Source organism: Bombus pyrosoma, linkage group LG14, assembly GCF_014825855.1.
Source record: "Bombus pyrosoma isolate SC7728 linkage group LG14, ASM1482585v1, whole genome shotgun sequence".
Lineage (NCBI taxonomy): Eukaryota > Metazoa > Arthropoda > Insecta > Hymenoptera > Apidae > Bombus > Bombus pyrosoma.
In genome coordinates, this window is record NC_057783.1 from 10250080 (window position 1) to 10269970 (window position 19891).

The window sequence follows — 19891 nt, forward strand, 5'->3', positions numbered from 1 at the left end:
TTATTAATAAATAGTTAAACGTGTTTATTCATTTAATTGTAAAGTTATATTTTCAATGATGAAAATCTTCATAGAATTAATATTTGTGTTATTCTATAATTTTTATCTTATTTAATTTTTATAATCTTTATTTTTCCCTCTAGATGTCGTTCCATTCGGCGCTGAAATATAAGTCAGTCAAACTCTTCTATCACTGGTAGACTACCAGTCTATGTTTCAACAGTCGCGCGGCGGTTTTCGAGGTGTGTGCGTGCGCGCGTAATTTGTTCAATTGCTCGGAAAGTTACGAATATAGTACCCGAAAATGCAACGTTCCGTTCAACAAGCAAATGGAGATGGTGTTCTTGCATCACCGAGGAAAAAGCAACGTGTGTCGAATACTAACACAGCCAAAGTTACTGTTGTTCTTGGAGCACAATGGGGCGACGAAGGTAAAGGCAAGGTCGTCGATATGCTTGCTATGGATGCTGACGTCGTCTGCAGGTGTCAGGTGAGTCCGCCATTTTTTCATTCTCGTCCGCCTTTTTTCCGGCATAAAGTTCTATACGTTTAAATTTGATCCAAAATGTACTTTCTATTAGAAGATTTAGTATTGCAGACTACTGTATCCATCGTTTTAAAGACACACAATAGGTTATATGTTTCCCCTTTTATCATTTTATTTTGAACAGTGACGAAAATTTTCCCTCCTCTGTCTCTTTCTCTCCACTGTTTTCATATATGTCACATGATTATTAGTGTTTCTTTCTCTATATTGATATCCCTCCTCTTACGGAGGTAAATAAATATTGTATACTTCTGTAAGCTAATTTAAGCATTGAAAAGAGTATAATTTATGATAATGAAACTTTGAAATTATAATACATATTTAGTAAATATCATATAGTTTAGTACTCATTTTTATGACAAGTTCTATATTTACCAAAATCCTCTACTGCATTTTTTATTATCATGATAGTGAAAAAATGAAAGCTTCTGCATTAGCATTTTTCCAAATTTATTTACTTATTTACTTATCTTGACGGTAATTTACTTACTTTATTCAGATATTCGTTTCATATAAAATATTTCATAATTTTCTTTCTTATTATTGTTTTATTTATATATTTCATATTCTATGTTCCCTACCTTATATTTAGATATTATCCTTCTTAAATTCATATAGATAAATGCAAATATGTAAATAACTTACACATAGCATCTATCATATATAAATGTTTTTATAACCCATCTTGATACAATATTTTTATAGAAGTAAAATAGTACTAAGTCATTTGTAATTGATGTAGAATTTTCACATATTCTAGTTTATGAAGCATTAATTACGTTTGACACATAAATGTGTATGCATGTAATAATTGACATATGCCATTTACATGTTTGTGTATCAATTAAAATGATTCGCTTACTTCATTAGATCAAATTTTAGTATTGCATGTATAAGTATATTTCTCTGTAATAATCATATAGTCATGAAGTTATAGTTTTAATGATGCTCTAATTAATTTGTAATTTCTACAAAATTTGTAAATTATTTATTAATTTTTACATAATTGACTATCATTAATAACTTTATATGTATAATAAATTAAAAGTCAATTTATATATTAACTTCTTTTTTACATTGGTTTATTAAGATCTTTTTTAATGAGATGACCTTAATATATCTCTATAAATGACGTAATGTGACATAATTCTTAAACAATCATACTGCAGTTAAAATTTGGTGCAAACCTGCATAAATATAAAAATTTATATATACCAAATAAAAGAATGATTTTTAATAAACCTAATATTCTTTTTTATTCTTATTGTTTAAAGTCACATCAACCACTTATGTGAATTACATGGGTTATTAACACAAGAGACAAGGTTCACAGTTCGTTACATAATATTCTATCCATTCTGAATGTCGTCATAAACATAAATTGGCTTAAAATGAAGCTTTATTTAGACTACTATGAATTGCCACAACTATTAAATTTTTTAAGCACTCACATGCACAATGCTCGTTAATAGCTTTTAGATACTTCACATATCATTCATCGATATACAATATACTGCAATTGATATGACGTAATATAAACATTTTTTAAAAATATGTATGTACATTTGCTAACATTCCTTTTACTATAAGCAGGTACTTAACACAAAATATAATTATAAATAAATATAGATAAGATATTACTGATATTATTACTAGTATTATTATCTATTATTATTATCGCTGCAAGGTGTTTCCAGTATACTTGTTCGTTATTATATTCTGTGTGTTTGTTCATGTAGATGCATTTTATGTTGAAATCTTTTGGGTATTTGGGCAGTAGATGAATAATTGATTTAATCAAATTTTGGATTGGAGATTTGGTGGTAGCTGTGTTTTCTGAATTACAGTTTTGTTCCGAAGTGGGCAGTTTTTGAGATTCTGTTGTCTATATGGGGTACCGTGGTTTTATGTCGATACCTGCAAGGTGCTATTTAGTAATATTTTTAGGGATTGGTGGGGGTCGCCGTTGGTTGCGCATGTAAGTATTTGATTGAAGGTTTGTGGCCAGCTTTCATGGCAGAGCTCGGTTGCTTCCTCTTGGGGAGATGCGTGACACTCGTCCACATTTGTTTGTCCTCCTACGAATTAGTCAGGTCAGCGCACGTGGTGTCCAAGTGTACAGGCCATGCTGGGGGTGCGGAGTTAGCTGACTTGTATCTTTGTTTCTTTCTTCTAACTATGCTAGCAATTTTTCGTTTAATGCCAATTTTTGTGTTACTTATTAACTTTTCAAAATAAAAAATTTTGTCGTAATATCTTATGATAACTTTAATAAAAGATAAAAGTGTTTTGAGTCCTTCTATCTATAATATTGTAACTGAATTACATCCTGTCAAGAAAAGTAACTATCTACATTCTCCATTTACAATATTCTATATACTTCTAAACGGTAGTGTACAAATTTTCTGCCGCTCTCTATATATCTTATCGTTCTTTGTTCACTTCATGAAATATGCAAATGTAACATGGTACGAACTTCTCGGATCACCTAATAGATAGTTTAAACATAATTACCCGAATGTTCTACCGATTATATGACGTCGCTGTACTTCATCTACTGCATAATGAGTTAAAACACGAGAGAATGCGACAAAATCAAATATACGTCTATTATTACGATCATTAAAGATATACTTAACGCCACATAAATATAATGAGTGATATTCTTAAAATAAAAAAATAGGGAAAACTATGATAAAGTAAAAGAAACGGTATAAAATAAAGGGTATTATAAAATTAATTTTGTATCTTTCTGCAACTGTATATTATTCTTATTTCATGTCCTTGGTAGGTTTCCTTCTAGAAGGATTTCGTAAATAAAAGTTGATTAACGAGTATTAATTTTATTCAACATGCACGTACTACACACGACCATTACTGTTTAACTATCTTTTTTTCTTTTTTGTTTTTTGTCTATCTTACTATGTATTAGTAAGCATATCATTATACCTGTTTACAGGTAATACATAACTAGATCGAGTATCAAGGTCCAATTCAACCTACACCCGTTCTCCTTTTGAGTACGGATTTGTTAAAGATACAAAATGCATTAAGTTCACCAATTAGGGCTCGAGATGACAGAATAATCAATTCCTTCTTTCTATTTCTGTTTCATATCCCCCGACAAAGTATGGAAGCAGATGTGAATTTGACTTTTGTGGCGTTGTATTTCATAATAGCATCTTCCAGTTCTTGATAGTAATTAATCTTTTTCTTGTAGGCTTTTGTAAGATTTATTCGCTAGCTACATACTTGCCCGTCTATAACCAACGCAGTTCTTCTTAGCTTTGCCATCAAGTTCTGTTTTCAGAATCCTTTCGCTAACTGAAAATATCGCAATAGCTTTGTGCCTGGCCACTCTTGTGTAAATATCTAGTATATAGTATCTAGTGTATCTAGTATATGGTTCAGCGTTTCGATTTCGTAGCAACCAGCTCTGTATAGGCAATTAGGTACATTTTCTACCGCTGCTTGTCCGAGATTTAATGGCTAGCACATTTATGCAGAACTTCGTTACATTTAGTTCTTACATAAGTTCTTCCCTAGTAGGAAGCGATTGCTATCTGTGACTTGCTGGTGCTTATGAATATCAAATGTAATAAAATCAACTTTTCTACCATAATTGTGACTTAATTTGCACAAGGTTATCAGAAATCGTGTTTGATATTGATGTTTCACATTGTTCATAAATATAATACTTGTTTTATTCTGAAGGTAGCCTTTTTTCTTGTATCCTTATTTCTTTGCTTTATTTGAAACTATCAAGTGTTTCAAATTGCTTGAAGTCAAGTGGATTAGTAAGAATGAAGGTAGTTTGAAAGAATATTTTAAGTTAAGTAAATATATATCTAATAGTCAAAGGAATCACGAAATTTCAAGTTGCTTGAATTAATCTGCATAGGACTTTAGAATACGACTTTGGTATTTGTTAGGTTTAATATCTCGTTCAACTTTGTATTTAGATACTGTAATTGTATCGTAATTCCATGCATTAGAATTTAAGCAATACAATTTCTCATAAATTCTGAGATAATATTTACTTGTTTAAACTTTTGTTATAATTGATCCATTATAGTATTTCAACGCCAACGAAATTGTAATTGATGTACACAAAATGATAATAGCTAAAAAGTATTCGAGAGTTTACATCCGTAATTTTTTACTAGTGAAATTAAAATTTTTATTTAAATAAACTTAAAAGGCGACCATGAATTTGCTATGAAAAAATATTTTCGAAATATTTGTAATCGTTATGTGTTATTCGCTCAATGTAAATAAATTTTCTTTAATATCTTTCTTTATTACGTTGTTGCAAACGATTAAAAAATCGTGTCGAAAATTAAAATGAACTGTTTACGGAAAAAATGACATTAATTTTTCAGATAATATCGTTAATCCAAACATATAAAGCTTTACCCTAAACTGTTCAAATTATTCTTCTTACATCTTGTATCTAGCATCTGAAAATTTCATTTCGTATGTAGTTTCGATCCATATTACATAATATGTTGTAAGTTTTAACATATCTTTTCTTTTTACGAGCACATAATTTTATATAGTAACAGTAATATCTTTTAATTAATTTGTTCTATCACAATTGATGTTCGTTATATATTTTTCCTCTAATAATTTCACTAAAGATCGTTAATTTTTTAACATTATAATTGGTCCTATGTACGCTTGAATGTTTCTTGTATACGCCTTTGCTCTAACATCAAGCTGAAAACATCCGTTATAACAAAATCTAAAATTAAAATCGATAATATTCGAGAACGAAAAGCTCCAGAAAATTCTATCAAGAAAAAATTAAAAGGTAATACACGTATCTGAAAATATGAATTCTCGTTACTAGCCTCTAATGTGCTAATGTTAATAAATAATGCTAATTTCGTGCCTCATTAGATATTGCTTATTGACAACACATGTTCAATATTTCTTCTATTTTTCATTTAACATGTTAATCATTTCTCATTCAAGGAATCATTAAATAACTAATCTGACACTCTACCCTGCACTCTTCAAATTATATTATCTACAAAATGATACTTCATTAATTCACTGCCAGCAACATTAGTAAACCGTATGAAAAATATTTTAGGATGTAAATTAAATTGTTCGTTTTGTAATTATTATTTAGATGTTTCATTGAAAGTCATAATAATTTTGATGTTTGAGTAAGATGAACAACATCTGTTCTGATCTGTCACTGGAAGTGTTTAAAAAGTACGAAATAAAGATGAAGGAAAAAGATATTTACATTGGAGCAAAAGGAGAATTTTAATTTTGCAGGGAGGAAGCAATGCCGGGCATACAGTAGTAGTAGACGGTGCGGAGTTCCACTTCCATCTTCTACCCAGTGGAATAATCAATCCTAGATGCACTTCGCTTATAGGTAATTATTTTTTGATTATGATGGCCCTTAATAGAATATCGATGATCTCATATTGCGCTAGTTAAACATCCAAAAAAAAAAAAAACAAAAAAAATTAAGTATCTACGTAACTGTTTTGAGTATAGAATGTAACAATGTACATGTTACATAAGCTGTTGGCGATACGGACAATAAGGACTTATCATCTTTAGGTCGTGTCGGGGCCATTTCACTAAAAACTGTACTTACTAACTACATAATGCGGGAAATAGAAACACATAAATACAGTGGAACTAATTTATATAACACATATTATGTTGCGTACAACAAATTGTAAAATATTAAAGAATTAAGACACCGACTACAAAATATGTTATAAAATTAGTCAGTGACACATCTTCGTTGAAAGTTTTTTTATAGTTCTTTGGCATTAGCTATTTGTGACATAATTTTAACCGACAGCTGTAATGGAGGTAGATATATATATATACAATTATAATAACAACAACTGTAATACAATCGTATATTGTGGAGATTAGTCATATTTAATGTATTGTGTACGAATCTATCTATTCTGATCGCAATATAAATTGCAACTAAAACTACATCTTTGGTTCTCAAGACGGAAATTTAACGCAACGTTGCGTCATAATAGAAGCAGTTTTCGTCTTGATGTAACTTTCCTTACGTCATCCAACATGAAAATGTTAGAGTTGTATTCTCCTGTAATACTCTTTTTTAAGCTATGCTTTGATTCTGGAAAGAATCTATACAACTTTTTCGTTGATATCTTGTGCATGAATTTATTCGTGTTTCAGCAATATACGTAAATGTTATAAAGAAAAATTAGCATAATTGACGTGGTAATGATTTCAGTCATTTTGTTCATACGAAGCAAAAGACCCAGAAAGCTATTAATTAAGATGAGCTTAACTGTTCATGTATCGAAACATGTCTTTACATTTATAGAAAAAAAAATAAATAAACCGCCACCATCTGTGGAAATTAAGTTGACTATCAATTTAATAAGGAAAATACAGATGTAGATGTGCTTTCAAACGGAAGTTTGGTATCCATAATTTCGAATTACGTTTTCAAGTCGTACTTAATATTAGTTTGTTGACAACATTGTTATCTATATTTAAGCAAACGAACAACAACGTATCTTGAAATAACAGTTTGTTATTTCATATGTTGTCTGGTATTTGATAGAGATGGTCTCGTAAATGTTCGATGGGATTTAAATACTGTTGTAGACACAGTAATCCAATGTTGTTTAGCTTAAAAAATTTCATATATAATTTTTAGATATAATTTTATATATGAAATTTTTAATCTCTTTCTATCTTTAACTAAAATCTAAATATAACCCATTCCAATTTCGTGGCTTACTCTATATAATAGTGTTCGCTACACTATCCGCAAAATACCTTGGGAACGGATACGACGGTTTCATTACACTGTACCAGGTGAGGCACATGAAACGTAAGAAACCGTTGCAGATACCAGTTTGTTTCTTCTTTCAAAAGTTGCTCTTAATTTTATTATAATAAATGTATATTCCTTCTCTATAATATATTTTATGATATTTCGTCAACTCTTCCCAATATCCACTAAGAATCCAGCATAAAAAAAAGTTATAGATTATTTCTAAAAAAAAATTGAGGAATAACTTTGGAAACTTGAAAAAAAGAGGAAACTAATAAAAAATGTACTACCTGTACTTCAAATTATATTATGCGACACAAACTAATTTGCAATTGATTTATTAGTGTAAAATAGTAATATAATTTAAGTTGATCGTGTAATGCGATTTATTTCCGCCTTCTACAGATTTTATAATACTAATATGAGTTTAAAAGAGAAAAGTTGATCGTGTAATGCGATTCATTCCCGCCTTCTATAGATTTTATACTAATATGAGTCTAAAAGAGAAAATTGATCACCGTGATCATATTTCTGCTGATACTGTATTACAATAATTATAATACTATCCTGTCATGAATTTTGTTTCAGGAAACGGAGTAGTAATACACCTACCCGGTCTTTTTGAGGAATTAGAAAGCAATGAAGCGAAAGGTTTAAAAAATTGGCAAGAGCGATTAATAATCTCTGATCGTGCGCACATAGTATTTGATTTTCATCAGCAAGTCGATGGCCTCCAAGAATTAGAAAAAGGTACACAGTCCCTGGGTACTACTAAAAAAGGAATTGGTCCAACGTACTCAAGCAAAGCTGCTAGAAATGGACTTAGAATCGGTGATCTTCTCGGCGACTTCGACAAATTCTCCCAAAAGTTTGATGCGCTGATTACCTCGTATCAGAAAATGTTTCCAGCACTTCAGGTCGACGTGAAAGCAGAGCTTCAGCGGTATAAAGAGTACGTATTTTTATTTATTTTTCACTTAAATCTGAATATGATTCAGATATTAGCACTAAACAAGTATGAGGAGAGTTTGTTGAAAATAATATTGAATCGTGAATAATTATTATATATTAATAAAATAATACTATTCATGTATTATCATGTACTATGTATCGACTAAAATATCCGGATTCTTATAAGCAATAGTGTGCTTAGTAAAAAACAATTTCTTTATTCTATTTCCTTTATCCTATTTTTCAGCTATGCAGAAAGAATAAGACCATTAGTGAAAGAAACAGTTCAGTATTTACATCAAGCATTACGCGAAGGAAAAAAAGTATTAGTAGAAGGTGCAAATGCTGCGATGTTAGACATAGACTTTGGTACATATCCCTATGTTACGAGTTCTAACTGCAGTATAGGTGGTGTTTGTACCGGTCTTGGATTATCGCCGTCTTATATCGGAGAAGTTGTCGGTGTTGTTAAAGCGTATACCACAAGAGTTGGTGATGGTCCATTTCCTACTGAACTTTTGAATGCTACAGGCGAGCTTTTACAAAAAAGAGGACACGAATTTGGTGTTACGACAAATAGGAAGAGACGTTGTGGTTGGCTAGATTTAACTCTTCTTAAATTCACCGCCTTGGTTAATGGGTAAGAAATACTTTTATAATAAATATGGCTAATAAATGGACTTTTAGGCAAATTCATATTTTTATAAATGTAATTAGATAAAGAGGAATCTACGTAGAGAATTATGCATTTACAAAATATTATAACGAGTACTATACTTTGGATATTTATATATTTTTGCATATTATATGCACTTTTTTACTTTCAAATTTTTTACCTTCATCAATAATTTAAATTATATTTATTTTGCAGATATACGTCAATATGTCTTACGAAATTAGATATTCTAGATACTCTTCCAAAAATTCAAGTCGGTGTAGGTTATCGATTAAATGGAAAAGAAATTGACTATTTTCCAAGTAGCACCTCTGATTTAGCAAAAGTAGAAGTAATTTACGAGACTCTCAACGGTTGGGAGTCAGAGACAGAGGGTGTACGTTCCTTGGAAAAGCTACCTCCTAATGCAAAAAAATATATACAATTAATAGAAGAACATCTTGGCGTGCCAGGTAATATTTTAATATGTGAAAGTATTATGTAATCTCATGATCAGTTTTGTGGCTTTTTGGGTTTTGCGTACAGTATCGCCGATTAAAACTAAAGAGCGTATTAATAATCTTTTCCAGTGAAAAATTAGTAACATATTAATTTTTTCAACTCCATGTTCTATATTACCTATTCAATATTATAATTAGATTGCGAATGTCCATCTATGCATTTATTTTGAAAACTGATCAGCTTTTTGAGTATCATTATATAGAATGAAAATCCGATTCTAACTTGAATAATGAAAATTTCTTGTTATATAAAAAATATTTTTTTGTTTTCAATTCCTTTCATATTTAGTTAAAAATGTAAGGTCTTGAACTTAGACGTATTACAAGTACAAAAAATTAAATATTATTAATAACATTAAGTCCAGAAATTATTATTGTTTCAGTTAAATGGATTGGAGTGGGAGCAGGCCGAGAAAGTGTAATTACACTTTGACGTTACACATATTGGTTACAACCATGGAAATATATTTATTTGTGTAGGATCAGTGGATTGGGCGAATGAACGTGTGAAGTCTTTATTAATTAAAATGGATATACTTAACATTTCTTTACAATCACGACGCTTAACACAACGCAAAGACTTTAATACAACACAGTGACGACATGAATTTTTCGACGATGCATGAGCGATTCTCTCGCTTTGTAATCAGACCACATTCATAGTGACATCATACATACAACAGACATGTTCATCACGTATAGCCTCTACGTGATCCCATACATGTCTCGTGTACATTTTAGGAATTACTCTTTACTTGCGATCGACATTCTGGTCTAATGCAGTATCTTCATTCAATATCTTTCACTTGGCCTTCAATCACCCATCATCCACTCCATTCGCAGATACTATCGAATCCCACCTATATATGTCATACCCTATATTTAACCATTCAACCATTTATATTTAACCATAACCTACCTTTAGGTTAAACATTTTTCTTGTATTATGATTCTCATACTTAATGCATGGTTTCGTATGATCCTCTATCGTCAAAATGTTGAGAACTTGATTTTCTATCTTACATATAATAAGTTTATTATTTCGTAATTCGTTGATTAGTTACATACGTATCTAAAAATTTCGGACCAGATTTTTGTCCCAATGCCAATTGAGTTCTTTGCGTTGCACCTAAGACATCGAATTTATATGGCTTATGTTTTTCTCCTTTATATTTTAAATTTTCTTATTTTATTCGTATATCTCTAGAATTATTTCCTCCTCGAATTGTTTCCAATTCATCACGACTTTCTTGATATATTTTATCTTAATCTTTTACAATCAGATCTTGTAACAATGTATCTTACATCAAACATTTTGCGAATAGCGTGACTTCTGGTATATCTACTTGGCGTAAAAATGAATCTTTGTGCCAAACTTAGATATTTATACCACTGTTCAGGATTATTAATGTAATAAGTAAGAGTATTACCATTTTATGTACTTACACTATGCGGCCGTTACTTTGAAGCACTCCCATAGCTATTGTTAAAAAATTTATCAAAAAGCATCGGAGATGAAAGCAGCAATCCTATCGGGTTTAATTCGCACGCTTTAAATAAATTATAATCGACTTAGTTGATTGAGTTAGAACCAAACAAAAATGAACGCGTCAGTCGTGGACAAAAAGTATCGGTACTTCCTCTTTGTTGAAGGCAAACCACCCTCCTCTATATATTTTAAAAACTTAATACGTTTCAGTAAGAAACAATATCTTTGGGTCAATTAATTACTAGATCATGCTGCAATATCTAATATTGTTTCTTTTCACGGAGTCTATTTTTCGACGTATATTGTATTCTGTATTTACACAATCACCCTCATGTTCTACTGCATCTTCAATGGAGCTAACTAATTAGTCCTTAATTTTTTTAAATCAATGAATTGGAACGTGTGAAGTCTTCAATAAGTAAAATGAATATCTTTAATACTCCTTATAATCAAGGCGCAGCTTAACATAACGCAACGACTTCAATGTAACACAGTAACAGAATGCCTCTCTCGCTTTCTAATTCACATCTTTGAAGACATTACACATTCTTAGTGTCAGTCAAATCTCTACTTACGTAGTCACGTGCATTCTAGGAATATTCACTCGCAATCGATATCCTAAATTGAATATTCGACATCTTCCATTCTGTCCACAATCATTCATCATTCACTCTACACCCACAGGTCATATCAAAACCCATTTGCAGCTATCACATCCTACATTTGTCCATCCGGTTTGTTTGTTTTAACGAGATAAATTTAATTTGTCGATGGAGTTGATGATACAAGCGCACAGAGAATAAACAACAAAGAAATTTATAGCATTAAGCTTCTGAATTTTAGTAGTACATAACGTTGATAGAAGAGAACAGAAATGTCATTTTTTCGAGTTCCTTCTTATTGGATAATTCGTGTTAATTCATGGTATCCATTGTTTGAATGTAAAATAAAAAATGTTAATAAAAATGTATTTATTTGAAAATTACGTGAGTTTAATATCTGATTTTTTTAGATGTTGCTTTTATCCATTAACATTCACTATACTTAAAGTGTAAGTATTAAATCCCAACTACTGATATTTTTCATTTGTGAACCTCTAATTGTATAACTTTTTACTTTATAATGAATATAACGAAAAGAAATATTCGTCAACTAATTCAAGAACCTAATGTTTGCCTGGGTAAAAATGAATGATCAAGTACTTAAATAGGTAGTACTATTACATAACTATAATAAAGGAGTACTCCGATGCTCTAATCTTTCTACATATGGTTCTATATAGTGAAAATTTTAGCTATGTTGTTTTCCTTTACTTTTTCTCATAACTTGACTGACTGAGACCATAGAAGATCTTACCTTTCAATTGATCTATAGTTAAAGATATCTTCTAAATCTCTCAGTCTCCCACATTCTTTTTATGCTAACTTCTTCCAGAGTCTACTTTTACTCGATCATGTAATATATTGCGTCTGTGTCGTCCGCTAATTAACGTCTTATCTCTACACATTTGAATTCAATATGTATGAAATATATATTATGTTATAGATATTTTATTATTGCTTTTTAGAGCCGATTTGAAATAAGAAATTCATAGATTCTGCTTTTATATTTTATACGTAAAATTTATATTTTTTATTAAATTTATATTTTTACACTTTTTATTTATAGTTGCCAAAATTTTAACATTGATCATCGCATTTAACGATATAAGGAGGAGAACACTCGCTGTGTTTGATTCCAAAGGAAAACATGGGCTGTGGTTTAGGAGGTTTCGGATTGTATTTCGGACCCGGAGAACGGCAAATTATTTTTTCGTCTCTTCTGAAAGTTACGCTATACATTGGAGCTCTTTGGGCAACCAATGCATCATTGTAAAATTTGGGACCTGGTGTAGGATCACGTCTTAAAGCAGCTAAACGTTCTCCTCTAAAAATCATGTAACAAGCATTTAATATAATTTAATTTTAATAAGATAAAAGTTAATTAAAACTATTTTTTCAAATACGGAAACTTCCGATAATTGTCAGAAATTCGGGATCCAAGTATTGCAATTATAGAGAGGTAAAAACGATTCTATTTTTCAAAACTGAGATGTTAGATGTACTGAACGTAGAAAAGGACAACACGGCTGAAAGAAAAAGAGGGGCCGAGAGTAGAAGCGTTCAAAAAATATTGAACGTTTGCGATAATCTGAGATCTCTAACTCAAAAATCAAAATTTTTTATTTTTGATTGTGATCAATGAAATTGTGTAATGAAACTTATTAATATGCTTATTACAATTTTCTATTTAGACTGACTCCAAACACGATATAATTTGGAATATATTTGTTTACTTAATAAATGATAATTTTTCTTTGTATTATAATGTATAAGCATCGTGCATTTTTAAAAGTAAACGAATATAAATTAGGCAGATTGTACATATTTTGCTTTCGTAAGATTTATGATTGGACTAGACCACGTGTAGCCGAAGAAAATGTTTACGAGGATAGGTGATTCATTCGATGGACGATGGCTGGTGACTCGAAGTCATGCAAATATCGAGTATCATTCAGTTTAGATCAAATTTAAATTCAATTCAAGTTTAGATTATTGTTGTCAATAGATCTGGCCACCAAATGGGAAAAGCAAAACTCCCTTCTGATGTGTACAAGAAAACGTGAAGTTCAAATGCCTAAAACGGTTGTCTAGCTTTCATCATCCTTGGCTGTCGGGAGAGAAAACGCAAACAGATGAACATACTATAAATCGGACCCTCTTCCTTTCAAGTATCGATCCCAAACGGATCAACGATTCGTAGGATAAATCGAAACGCTGTAAAAATTATGGTGGAAAAGGATAATACTTTGCTATGCTTATTTTCATTCCCGTCACATTCGGATCCTTATATATTTTAACAATATTGTGACGGTATTATATTTGAGCCGTAATAATCTTTATATTGACGAATGTCTCAAGGATTACTGATGCGTAACAAGAAGTACTTACATAAAAAAAGCTGGACCTGATATAGGAAATTTTACATTATAAGGACCTGGTGAAAAGGAACATTTTCTCTGTTTAGTTCTGGATTTTAATGTAAAAGATGGACCTTTTGGAGATGGCAATAGATATTTTGGGCCAGGCGTACAAGAAGTATCTGCGAAAAAGAGAAAATAAGAATATTATATAATCAATTGATTTGATATTTTGTATTCGAGTCAATTGTTAATAATCTTGTACAAAATACGTTATACAGATTACATCAAATTTTTATTAAAAATTATTATTAGGGAATATATAATGTAATGTAATTACGTAGTTAAAAAGATAACGGAAGTGATAAAATAGTATAACATCTTTAAGATATTGAGGTTGTTTTTATAATAGAAATATAATCAATCCATTAGATATAAGATACTGACTGGAACTAAATACGTATATGTATAATGAATGTGTAATTCACGAAATGATTCGTGCGTAATTCAAAGAATATAAGAATAAATAGGATACCGAAAATCTTTCCAACTAATCCAAATGAAAAACCACCACGTATGGGCTTGTCTAATAAATATTTCGGTCCTGGTCCTTCACATATTCGTAAACTAGGATATTTGTTGCCAAATGTATATGCTGGATTTCGGTACTTCGAAAGGCAATGCTCTTGATAACCCACGAGAGTTTTTAGTGGATATTTTGGACCCGGACCTAAAATATAACATTTTTAAAACTAACTTTACATAAGATTAAATTTAATATACAATATTGCATATGTATACATATAAACAATTTATATTCAATATTCGAGAAATGTTTGTTCATCTGCGATGTATAATGTAATGACATTTAATTATTTACTTCTAAAACCGCATATAAGACTCCCTATTTTTTTATGTGGTTTAGTTTGTGTTTGTGTATCTGGTTGTGTGCCTGGTTTTGGTGGCATTTTTATACTTGATAATTTACATTTCCAAAAATTTAAATTAGATAAAAATTTTGGGTGATATTATTTCAGTCTGTTCATTTTAAATATAAACAGTTGCTTAAGAGTTGTGTATGTGTGTTATTATTAGATTGCATATTTTTATGCTTTTATGAGAAATTTCAAGGCGCAAAAGTGCACAGAATGCGCATAAAATGTAAAAATATGTAAAATATATAAAGTAGAATATGTACCACGGTCGTACGACTGTGGCATGTATGTATACTTACGTACAACGAAGCAAATACGAAACCAGAGAGCTATAGGAGATTAAAACTTTTGAAATCATTCAAAATCGCCACGTTAGGTGCAAACAGAAGCAAGCATGATTGATTTCATAGAATTCAAATAGGATTGCACTTGATAAATATAAACCTGAGCTAAAGTTTAGAATAATAGCTTTGAAAAAGAAAGTTATTAATTCAATCTATTTTCATCAAAATTTGTATACTCTTCAAAAAGATTTGTTATAACAAATTTGTAAATATACATTTGTACATATAAAATATTTTTTTTACTTGAAAACACGTTTGAAAACTGGATGACTTTAATCAAATCTGACAAAGCTGCTATCATATTGTATAAAGACTGCAAAATTATATCTATTAATTCCTATCATTACTCATTTTTACAAAAATTAAATGACTATAAGGAAAAATAGATATTTTGTTAACATAGTATAGTGCTTATAATCCAAATCTAGAATGTCCTTATTTTAATAATGTAAGATATAATTTTTGATAAGTTGGAAGACCTTCTATATAACTCAACAGAACAATTTGAATTAGCATAATATAAACATTTATTTTAAATATATATATATATATATATATAAAACAAGTTACATTAACTTGACATCACAAGCATGTAAAGTACTATATACAAAATTATGTTAATTTACAAAATTAACATATCAATCTTCATCCAAGCCTGTGATAGGTAAACCAGCACATTCACTATGTCTTATACCAAAAGAATACATAGGAGGACGTCTTCCAGTATCATATTGAGGATAATATTGTGGTCCTGGACTTTTATCTATATCTGGTAATCCAGTCCTCCATTTTAAACTGTATGCTGGAGAACTACGTTTTGTAAGATTGACATCTATATTGCTGTAAGCTGCTGGACCAGGACCAATATCTTCTTCTCTAAGTTTGTGAATCCCAGCACTGTAATAGTAAAATATATTAAGACATTTTATTATAATTATTTTTTGTACCTATAGACAATGGAGCACACCTTATAGACTTCAATGCTTTCAAAATATGTGGTTGAGATCAATGCCCTAGATAATTTCATAATTTCTGAGTATAATTTCATATATAAGGAATTAATTGAATGTGTATTTTCTTGTGTGTACCTCATGCAGCATTAATACTATTTTTTTCAAAAATAGGAGCAATGAGATACACACAAGGATGCGTAAGAGTATTTACATGTTATTCTTAAATAACAATATCTTATTCACAGTTGTTATTGTTCACTCAAAGTCTCAAAACATTCACATATCATAAATATCAAAGCATTAAAAATACTTTTAATTATATCTTTGAAATTAAAACAGCAGAAATTATATAACTTCATGTATATGCGCATATGAAGTTACCCCAGTCGTGAAATAAATAAATTATTAAATTATCAAGATGTAAATTTACTTCATCAATTCTAGAAATCTAAACATAATTATTTAGTCTCAACTTCAAATTTACTTACGTACATAGAAAAAGCACCTTGAGCTGCTTTGTCAGGAATTTTTGGTCCTATAGTAGTTGGTAAAATATATGCACTTGGACCAGGTCCACTGTCATCTAGTTTCGTTCTACTCCTAGATTTAATAGTATAAGCAGGGGCTCTAATATTGTGATTCATTGGGGGACATAACTCTGGATAATGTGCTCCTGGTCCTGGTCCAAAATCACTCACTACATTAAAAAAATGGCTTTTTATAACAGATATTTACTTAAAATATATCAAATTATTTTTTTAAACAATCATTCATTATACCAAACTTAAAATAAGATTGAAAAGACTTCAAAGAAAAATTAAATAAAAAGTAACTAAAAATTACTGTGTAGAAGATGTGTGGGTGTGAAATGTAAAAAAATCTGTCTAGCTTCAACTACTATATAATAAGCTAAATGAATTGGTTTTCACTTTAATTCATGAACTATTATGATTCTTGAATCATTTTTATTTAAAACTTCATGAATGTAATTAATTATTTAATGAAGTATATTATCAATTACTTATTAAATGTGATGATATAAATATAGCGACCTTTAAATGGTTCTCGACCAACTATTGTATATGCAGGAGGATTATCTACTCCATAAATCGTTAATTTTGAAACATTATATTGTGGTCCAGGACCAATACTTGGTACGTGAAGTTTCGTTCGAGGTCTTATAGTATATGCTGGGCCTCTTGGCCGAGATAGACAGTGACCTTCATATCCAACTAAGGTTTGCAGTTTATATATAGGAGCAGGACCTATACACACACAAACACACATATATATGTATTTTTATTATGTATAAAATTGGCAATGAGTAAATGTTTGAAAATTAATAAAGAATATTTTAATTATCTGTTATAATTTTTTGATAGTATGAATTATTTGTTAAATAAAATAATGGCTGTAATAATTATCATTATAATATTAATTTCATTAATAAGAAATAAATTTTGTTTGTCAATATAACATAATAACATACATTAATAAACAAAGTAAAATGTGTTAAAATCATTAACATATGCCATAGTTATAAATAAATATCTGTTACAAAAAATATGAGAATTAAAATTTTATTTTATTGACATAAATATTAATGAAATACTATATCTTTATATCAAAATTCTATAAAATCTTACCTCTTATCATACAACTCAACAACTTTGGTTTATTTTCCTTATCCTCCATCTTTTATAATAAAGAACGTACAAAAAAAAAATAATAAAAAAATTACAACATAATACAATACGAAAATAAAAACTATTAATAATGTGAAATTTGAATAAAATTGACATAAGAACCATATTCAGAGCATTTATACTATTCAATTAAACATTATTATTATGAATTGTAATAAAGAAATTTCTTGCATATAAATACTAAACTTTATAAAAACTAAATAATAAAGTAAATGCATATTAATAAACATTCTATATTTTTTATTTACTTCTGCAATGATGAATCCCATAACGTCACTTCAAATAACTTATAAATTACTTGTCTTCTTGTTAAGATATGTTGGTCATCTTCAGTGTTTTAAGAAGAATATTTAACATTTCTGTCGAATTTGGATCAACATCAAATTTTACATAAAATGTATTATACGAAATAAGGTCCAAAATCAATAGTTACTGAGATAGTCTCAAATTAATAATTGAAAGAAATTGCATCATTGGACAGTAAAGAATTCTCATTGGCTTCATGAATTTGTACACCAGCATCAATGTAATCTGAACATTTGATGTAGAATAATCAATCACTTTCATGAAATGGGAAAAGTAAATGATATATTTATATAATGATATCATAGTTTCAGTATTATATATAGTTTATTAATAGAAAACTAATAAATTGTTAACATAAGTTGCAGAAAATAAGATCTTTGTTATTTAAATTAGTATTGACGTAGTGCGCCACGTCTAATTGCTGGTTGTCGATTTGGTGGAGTTATTGATATATCTAAATAATCACCAATTGTAAATCTGCAATTATAAAAATAAGTAAAATTATCCTGTTTATTTTAAAATTAACTTTAATTATAAAAAAGCATACCGTGCTTGAGCAAGTGTTTTATTATCATCTGCACCCTTTTGTCCTGAACAAGTAACACCGATTTCTCTCATGCGATATCCAGAATTTCGTAATTCTGGTGTTACTAATGAAAAATCAAAGTATGTTCCTTTACTTCTAGCATCTGGATTTACTTCTTTAACTAAACCTGTAATCTCTCGTAAGGTTGCATCCATCCTGGTTACATTGAATTAGTTTAAAAAGATTAGATTTGATATTTCTAAATGTCTTTAACCTTTTTACAAGTTATAATATACGAATGTATGTGTAATTTTAAATATTTTACCATGTATATATTTGTAATTCATTTGAGGGGACATTTCCCCTACTATATTCCATTATATTGTGATGCCTTCCTGTATTACAAAATACCCGGAGTAAAAGTGGACATGTCTGAAAGTTAAATATTATAAAAATTTATTAGGTATAAAATAAGTATTTGTTCCAAAAAATATTAAAGATATGAGTAATTTTTTCTAAATTTGGAAGAGTTAACTTTCAATCGATATTTCTTAAAAGTTTTTGATGTTACGTACTTTTTCTCTGTCTATGGGTTTCTCTGGTAATTGTTTTTCATCTACTACCATGGACTCTATTGCTGAGGTCATATTTATAATTATTATAAAAATTTAAGAATTGAAATACGATTAATAATAATTATGTTTATATTATCGTGAAGAAACAATAGACCGAAATTCAATACCACATCATCCTTTCTTGACGTATGTACACAAATGTTCTAACTACCGTTTACATGTGATGTTACGCTATCGTGTGAAATTGGTTTCATATGTAGCGATATCGATATGCGAAATTTGAAATTGTTTGTTGTGCATACATGGAAGGAAATATTGCTTTTTTAGAATTACTTCATCTAATCAATCAATTTACTACACATCTAACAATAGACTATCCATTTCCATAAACCCGGTTAGGTTATTTTTTCATTTCTTTACCTTGTATGGCATGACCATTTAAGGTCACATATACACATATTTAATGTAATATTCGAGAAGAGGATTAGGAAAGTATATTTTTATATGTAGGAAAGGGGTTGCATTCAAAATCATTATGGTAAATTCATTTCCAGTTACAACATAAGAGATATATAAAGTAATTAAAAAATATCTTATCTCCATTCTGTGGATTATGCATCATTAA

At 29.5% G+C, this 19891-nt stretch overlaps 4 protein-coding genes across 4 annotated transcripts; 1 reads left to right on the forward strand and 3 right to left on the reverse strand.

The window, feature by feature from the left end:
* Positions 1–201: 201 nt before the first annotated feature.
* Positions 202–11944, forward strand: LOC122575125 (adenylosuccinate synthetase). The gene is made up of 6 exons (XM_043743669.1): positions 202–490; positions 5837–5939; positions 7935–8298; positions 8545–8937; positions 9169–9425; positions 9857–11944. The coding sequence occupies exons 1-6, from the start codon at positions 305–307 to the stop codon at positions 9904–9906; spliced, it is 1353 nt and encodes a 450-aa protein (XP_043599604.1). The 5' UTR covers positions 202–304; the 3' UTR covers positions 9907–11944.
* Positions 9941–15618, reverse strand: LOC122575131 (outer dense fiber protein 3-like). The gene is made up of 4 exons (XM_043743675.1): positions 14802–15618; positions 14457–14651; positions 13953–14103; positions 9941–12888 (listed from the first exon to the last, which is right to left on the reverse strand). The coding sequence occupies exons 1-4, from the start codon at positions 14887–14889 to the stop codon at positions 12642–12644; spliced, it is 681 nt and encodes a 226-aa protein (XP_043599610.1). The 5' UTR covers positions 14890–15618; the 3' UTR covers positions 9941–12641.
* A 91-nt stretch (positions 15619–15709) lies between these two features.
* LOC122575128 (outer dense fiber protein 3-like) lies at positions 15710–18334 on the reverse strand. The gene is made up of 5 exons (XM_043743671.1): positions 18108–18334; positions 17800–17848; positions 17206–17418; positions 16646–16850; positions 15710–16097 (listed from the first exon to the last, which is right to left on the reverse strand). The coding sequence occupies exons 1-5, from the start codon at positions 18126–18128 to the stop codon at positions 15839–15841; spliced, it is 747 nt and encodes a 248-aa protein (XP_043599606.1). The 5' UTR covers positions 18129–18334; the 3' UTR covers positions 15710–15838.
* A 136-nt stretch (positions 18335–18470) lies between these two features.
* Positions 18471–19822, reverse strand: LOC122575130 (histone deacetylase complex subunit SAP18). Its single transcript, XM_043743674.1, has 4 exons — positions 19267–19822; positions 19017–19123; positions 18713–18907; positions 18471–18642 (listed from the first exon to the last, which is right to left on the reverse strand). Exons 1-4 carry the CDS (start codon positions 19336–19338, stop codon positions 18555–18557), a joined length of 462 nt encoding a protein of 153 aa, XP_043599609.1. The 5' UTR covers positions 19339–19822; the 3' UTR covers positions 18471–18554.
* Between the last annotated feature and the right edge of the window lie 69 nt (positions 19823–19891).